This window comes from Poecilia reticulata, linkage group LG3, assembly GCF_000633615.1.
Source record: "Poecilia reticulata strain Guanapo linkage group LG3, Guppy_female_1.0+MT, whole genome shotgun sequence".
NCBI lineage: Eukaryota > Metazoa > Chordata > Actinopteri > Cyprinodontiformes > Poeciliidae > Poecilia > Poecilia reticulata.
Window position 1 is genome coordinate 6,134,600 of NC_024333.1, and position 7,368 is coordinate 6,141,967.

The window sequence follows — 7,368 nt, forward strand, 5'->3', positions numbered from 1 at the left end:
GACCTATGCAGAACAGCAGTGGGGCAGAGCATCTCCTGGAAAGAATTATGATTCTTTCCAGAGTTTTTAATCTCTGCCCCATTTGATTGACACTTGTGCAAGTGGTTTGCAGTTGCAGTTTTTTTTTTCTTCTAAAATATATACTGCAAACTGCAAACCACTTGCACAAGTATCCACTGCTGTTCTGCATTTGAACCTCCTCAGCCAAACCATCAACAAGACTGGCTACGGATACTGACTCAAGAATGGGGCCACCATTAATGTTACCCTAACCCTCCTCTACATGGATGACATCAAGCTGTACGYCAAGAGCGAGCGAGACATCGACTCACTAATACACACTGCCAGGATCTACAGCACTGACATTGGGATGTCATTCGGACTAGAGAAGTGTGGTCGGATGATTACAAAGAGAGGGAGGGTCATCCACACAGAAGGGGTCTCATTCCCAGAAGGAACAATAGCAGACATTGAGGACAGTTACAAGTACCTGGGAATACCACAAGCAAATGGCAACCTTGACCAGGTCACAAAGAAAGGAGCCACAGCCAAATACCTCCAACAAATAAGGCAAGTCCTGAGAAACCAGCTCAAAGACAAGAACAAGATCCGTGCGATAAACAGCTATGCCATACCAGTAATCAGATACCCTGCAGGAACAACTAGCTGGCAAAAGGAGGAGATAAACACCAGAGATGTTAAGACTTGGAAACTACTAACCATGCATGGAGGGTTCCACCCCAAATCCAGCACCCTGACTAAACACGAGCCGCAAGGAAGGTCAATAAGGCAGGTGWTTCCTTGAGTTTTGGTTTTCTAAATTGAGGGAACCAAACCTTTAGAGAATCCTAAAGACCTTTATCGGAAATAAAGGCCCCTCTTTAAAAAGCTGGACTCAAGGACAACACAGAGGCACTCATCCTGGCTGCACAGGAACAGGCCCTAAACACCAGAGCAATAGAGGCTCAGATCTACCACACCAGACAAGACCCAAGATGTAGGTTGTGCAAGGAGGCCCCTGAGACAGACCAGCACATAACAGCAGGGTGCAAGATGCTGGCAGGGAAAGCATACATGGAACAACATAACCAAGTGGTGGGCATAGTGTACAGAAACATCTGTGCAGAATATGGACTGGAAGATCAAAGTGGGTAACACCCCCAAAGGTGGTGGAGAATGACCGAGCTAAGATCCTGTGGGACTTCCGGATCCAGACAGACAAAATGGTAATGGCGAACCAACCGGACATTGCGGTGGTATATAAACAACAGAGGAAAGCCGTTGTGGTGGATGTAGCAATACCAAGTGATTACATCAGGAAAAGGGAGCACAAGAAACTGGAGAAATACCAGGACCTCAGAGAGGAACTGGAAAAGACCTGAAAGGTGAAGACCACAGTACCATACAATACCATACCAACTTTATTTATGAAGCACTTTATACACCAATAAATTCATTAAAAACAGAAGAAAACTGACCAGCAGTAGAATGGTAAAGAACATGACAGAACCGAGCTGCAGCGCATGCTTTAGCTGTAGCACAGGACAGCGTTATCTCAAATAAAACAGGAATATGGTCTGAAAATAATGAGTCACCAATCACTAAATTAAAAACTGGTTGACCATAAAATAAAACCAGATTAAGAGTGTGACCATGCTCATGGGTAGCACCAGTCACAGACTGCACAAAATTAAAAGAATTGATAGCATTAAGAAATGACTGAGCCATAGGTGAAGAAGGACAACAGACATTAATATTAAAATCACCAACAATGAGAACTCAGTCATACCTTGGCATGATATCAGCTATGAAATCAGAAAAGTCATTTATAAAGTTTTTGTTGTACTTTGGTGGCCGATAGACTGCCGCACACAGCACAGTGTGAGCGCTCCCGAGTTCAGATAGGCTAATCTCAAAGCTAATCCCATAGTAGTTGTTTTACTGCTTACAAGTAAAACAACTTTTAAAAACAGTCACTATTCCTACACTGGACCCCGACATATTTTGAGCATTAAAATAGCCGCAGTTCCGCAGTTCAAGTTCTTTAAAAATGCCGGGGTCACCCAAACCACTTGTCCATGATTCTGTTATAAATAAAACATCCAATCAATGAGAGGAAAAGAAATCAATAATAACCAAAGTTTTATTTGTCAGCGACCTTGCATTTACCAAACTGATCCTGGCAGAAATCGGCGGGTTTACACCATCAGCTGGCGTCCAGTACTCCCGGCAAAGAGGCCGCAGGTTGCTAGGATTCACCCTGCGTCTACAGGGCCGAGGAGCGCAGGGCCCCTCGGGGCAGTCACCCCCAAACTGGAGCAGTGGCTAAAACAGGATCCCAGGAACAGCATCAGACATCTCTGTCCAGAAATGTGCAGTTCTAGGCACAGCCAAGATACTGCGGTTCTCAGGCTTCTGGTAGAGGACCCGAGCTCAGAGAATGAAAGAGTCCACCTGCGGAAGCGTGAAAAGGGATTTTTATAAATATATATACTTTGTCTGAGTATCTTCAAGTAGGTTTGATTTTAACTAGTGTTTCACCTTGCAATAAACTACATTATTTTTTTCTTATGTGCACAACTATCAAACGTTTCCCAAATACAATGTGACCCCAACACTGAAACTGTGAGTTTCTGTAACAGTATATGTTGAGTAACTCAGGGAAATAACATGAACATACAATATTTAGGGCTCTCCAACAAGCACCATGATGCGCAGAAGTGCTCACGTCCCATAATTATTTCTAGCATTTGCAATGCTGCAGCCACAAATTTCAAAATATTTTACAACAAAGATGATTACTACAGATCAACACAAAGTGCTGCATAACTGTAAAGTATAAGGAAAATAATTTGCAAACTTTCTACCTTTCTGATAACATTTTAAAACTTAGAAATCTGACTCGTTATCTGGCCCTGTCAGAGAACTTGGGAACAGGAAATTTAACAAGGCAAGTGATATCAGATGATACATAGGGTGCTCACAGAAAGGAACATTTTAAGGCTGTTTTTAAAGCGGGTGTTTCTGCTTTTTAACAGAATTCCTTTAACTCAAGAGTTAAAGCCGGTTCTTAGGAGTTTAAGATAGTGTTTTTTTCTCATTTCTGCCTTTGCAATGATTCTGCTTGAACATCTTTCTGTAAATATTCTTGTCTTTGTTCTGTAGACTATACTCGTTATCACAAAACATTAGGCAATATCAAGAACAGTTCGTTATAACTACAAAATTTCTGAAGAAATTTAAACGGGGCCTGCCAAAGTGTGCTCGTCAGTTGGAACACAGCAATCTGATGCTAAAAATTAGCCTCAATGCTAAAGTAAGCTACAATGTACTAAGTAGCATGTGGAGAGTCACAAGCATGTAGAGCAGGGGTGTCCAAAGTCGGTCCTTGAGGGCCGGCATCCTGCATGTTTCAGTTCTCTCCCTAGTGGTAGTAACAACCTCCTCAGCAAGTCAGTGTTCTTCTTAGGCCTTTAATGAGCCATCATTTAATGCAGGCGCGCTAAACCAGGGAGAGAACTAAAACATGCAGGATGCCAGCCCTCGAGGACCGACTTTGGGCACCCCTGATGTAGAGTAACATGGATTTACTCCATTCAGTATGTTAAAATTAGTGTACAAACTGAAATTAGCCAAAATGGTGATATTAGCCTAAATGCAGCCAGTGGCATGTGGGCTATAACTAGCATGTTGTCTTACAATGACTTCCTCCATACAGTGTGCTAAACATGGTTAATAAATAAACTAAATAATTTTAGGAAAAAGGCTAGTGTTAATGTGAGCAGTAGTTACATTAGCAATGTTTGTGATGTTTGTGCACTGCTTTCTGATTTTTACTTTTGCAAAAATAAAAATTGTTTACTTTGTGGCACTTGGTTACTAGTAAACACACTCATCTCTTAGCAACAGATTAGCAACAAAAATTGTTATTTTTAAAAAAACATAAGATTTCTTCTGCTGTTTTGAAATCCTACTTATTTTACCTTAACAAAAATTGTGCAGCTGGTGAATTTTGCAGAAAAGTAAATTCTTTTTGTCATTAGTGGTAAATGTATTACAAAACACACATTCAACACAAAAGTAAAAATCTCAATTTATACTTTGTGGCAGTTCGTTACCAGAAAACCCCCCCGCTTATCTCTTAACACCAAATTAATAATAAGTAATATTGTTTATAAAACATAAGCTCTTTCAAAATACTGCTTATCTGCTTAGACACAAGAAATTTACAGTTGGTAAATTTGGCAAAAGTGAAAATCAGATGTTTACGTTGTGGAACTTTGTGGAACTTGGTTACCAGAAAACGCGATCATCTCGTAGCAACAGATTAACAGATTAGCAACAAAAATTCTTATTGTTCAAAAAATATAAGATTTCTCCTGCTCATTTAAAATACCACTTTTTTATACTTGTTAAGAATTGTGCAGTTGGTGAATTTGGAAGAAAAGTTAATACTTTTTGTCATTAGTGGTAAATATATTATAAAACACACATTCAACATAAAAGTAAAAATCTCAATTTATACTTTGTTGCAGTTCGTTACCAGTAGAAAACGCTTATCTCTTAAAACCAAATTAATAACAAGTTTTATAGATTATAAAACACAAGCTCTTTCGAAATAATGCTTACTTGATTAGATACAAGACATTTACCGTTGCCAAATTTTGCAAAAGTAAAAATCTGATGTTTACTTCGTGGCACATGGTTTCCAGTAAACACACCCATCTCTTAGCAACAGGTTAGCAACAAATATTGTTAATGTTCAAAAAACATAAGATTTCTTCTGCTCTTTTGAAATACTCCTATCTTACACTATTTAACAAGAACTGTGCAGTTGCTGAATTTTGCAGAAAAGTGTTGTTTTTTGTTTGTTTTTAGTGGTAAATATATTGTAAAACAGACATTCAACACAAAAGTAAAAATCAGATTTATACTTCGTTGCAGTTTGTCACCAGTAGAAAACGCTCATCTCTTAACGCCAAATTAATTATAGGTGTAGAGCAATAGGTGCCTTACATGCATTGCATGGAAGCATTGAAAAACAGTGTAAACATTGGTGTTTATGCTATGACAAAGATGGACTTTGTTTATTACAGGTTACTTCTTAAAGTGCCCCCTGGGCCCCCCTATAGCTCTACGCCTGAATCCTTGTGGCTTGAAGTCCAGTCAGAAGTTTCCAGTCAGTGATGGTTTCAGGTGTCAACCCACTATGTTGAGTATTCATAGAAATGAACATAGTTCTCAGAAGGCGGACATTTCTGTTTGAAAACATCCTGTTTATTGATTGTGTGAAACATTCTAATTTTCGAACACTAAATTTTCTTTCTTTTTTATTTCTTGTTATTTGTAAGTCATAATCAACAATACAAGAAGGAACAGATTGAAAGATTTCCTTCTTTGTCGAATGTACCTATGTAAGTTAAAATCTACTAAATGTTTTTTATTTGATATTAAAACTTTTGACCTGTGCTTGTGTGAGTTCGAGCTGTGAACATAATAATAGTTTAGTTTCCAAAGCGATGCTCCTGCTGATCTGCACTGAAGACGGTTTACCGGCTCTGTTTGTTATTCTGAGCTTCCCATGGAAATGCAGTCAGGTGAAGTCAGTGAATCCGACATATCGGGTTTACCAACATCTGTTCCCATCGGAGACAGGCGAGCAGGCTGGCTTTTAACTAATTGGTGTGGAGATTTAACGGGTCACTGTTCAGAGCAGGAGCGCTTTCCTCTGTTCTCTGTCCGGTTACAGGACTATTTGGATCAGTTAAAAAGTAACACAACTTCCTTGGTAAAAATTAAGAAAAATAAATATATAATTAGGGCTGCACAGTGGCGCAGTTGGTAGAGCTGTTGCCTTGCAGCAAGAAGGTTCTGGGTTCTATTCCCGGCCCCGGTCTTTTTGCATGGAGTTTGCATGTTCTCCCTGTGCATGGTGGGTTTTCTCCGGGTACTCCGGTTTCCTCCCACAGTCCAAAAACATGACTGTCAGGTTAATTAGTCTGTCTAAATTGCCCCTAGGTGTGAGTGTGTGTGTGCATGGTCCTGTGTCCTGTGTGTCTCTGTGTTGCCCTGCGACAGACTGGCGACCTGTCCAGGGTGTCCCACGCCTCTCGCCCGAAACGTTAGCTGGAGATGGGCACCAGCAACCCTCCCGACCCCACTAAGGGACAAGGGTACAAGAAAATGGATGGATGGATGGAAATATATAATTAATGAGAAAAAACAAGTAAACTGAAAGAAAAACACCATCCCAATCTGGATTTTATCTGTACTTTTGTTGAACAAGACAATATGGTTGGGAAATATTACAAGGATAAAAACTTGTAAAAAGTTTAAAGGGTATGAATACTTTCGCATAAGCCCGAAGGAGAAAGAAATTCCCCCCTCGACTAAAAGAGACTTTTATTTCTGAGTAGGCCCAAAACGCGTGTGAGAGGAACAGAAACTAAAAAGGCTCCGCGTCTCACATGACACAAGCCAATACAGGAAGTGCCTGGGCAGCTATTAGCGGCGAAAACAACAACAACCGTCACGATACGAACTCATCCAGCCGAACAAAAATGGTCTTGTACCGCACAGGAAGCAATTGATATTCAAGATTAAAACAAAGTTCGTGGAAAGACGAAGATGGAGGCGAAAGGAGCGCTCGGCGTCGCTCTTCTGTCTGTCATTTCTCTAGTATCGCAGGTAGGTTTAAAAGGGACTAGCTTCTGTCGAGTTTAAAGTAGTTGTCAAAAACACGGTGATTACACGGAGCGCCGAGAGCCACCAGCCTGCGTGTTGGGTCGTTACAAGGCGCCGATGTGTGTTTTAGCCGAGCTGTGGTTTAAAACTGACAGAATGCGGAGAGTAGAGGGGAAGCTAACAATGCTAACTAGTGTTAGCTTTCTGGTTTATGAGTCAGCCTCATTGAAGCAACACCGAAAACTGTTTGTTTCTACTGAACACGTTCCTTTTCCACGGACACGTTAATACGTCTAATATATTTGTGCATAAAAAATATACAATTACATATAGTTATAAATAAGTTTTACGGCCTTTTTAACCAATTTAGCCAGTCTAAACATTAGTTTAAATTGTTTCAGGTAGAGATTCTCCCAATCTCCACTTCTCTATAGCAACAAAGTTTTTTTTTTAATTTACGGCATTAGTCCCGATATTAAAGGTAAATCAGGAAAAAAAAAAAAACGAAAAATAAAAAATAAAAAACGAGCACTGCTACGGCTTCATCGACAACTGAAGGTGCCACATTTCAAGTGAATAAGTCATTACAAAAATATTTACTGATGATCACGTAATATTGAAAATAAATATATATGATCATTTGGAACATTGGAAATATGTAAAATATATATATATATATATATA

General features: G+C 39.7%; 2 protein-coding genes across 9 annotated transcripts in view; both read left to right on the top strand.

Annotated features, from left to right (window-relative positions):
- wdr93 (WD repeat domain 93) overlaps window positions 1–5,297 on the top strand; it is a 27,487-nt gene extending 22,190 nt beyond the window's left edge. For both annotated transcript variants that reach the window (XM_017304189.1, XM_017304190.1), the window contains exon 18: window positions 5,097–5,297. In XM_017304189.1, coding sequence (XP_017159678.1) covers window positions 5,097–5,266 — 170 coding nt within the window. In that variant the 3' untranslated portion in view covers window positions 5,267–5,297. The remainder of the gene's footprint in view (window positions 1–5,096) is intronic.
- Window positions 5,298–6,455: 1,158 nt separating this feature from the next.
- sppl2a (signal peptide peptidase like 2A) overlaps window positions 6,456–7,368 on the top strand; it is a 15,262-nt gene continuing 14,349 nt past the window's right edge. For 6 of the 7 annotated variants that reach the window (XR_533290.2, XM_017304169.1, XM_008404791.2 and 3 more), the window contains exon 1: window positions 6,456–6,687. Coding sequence is in view for 6 of the 7 variants with exons in the window: in XM_017304169.1 (XP_017159658.1) it covers window positions 6,628–6,687 (60 nt within the window). In the remaining variant the exon portion in view is untranslated. The remainder of the gene's footprint in view (window positions 6,688–7,368) is intronic. The other variant, XM_008404787.2, reaches the window with a different exon arrangement.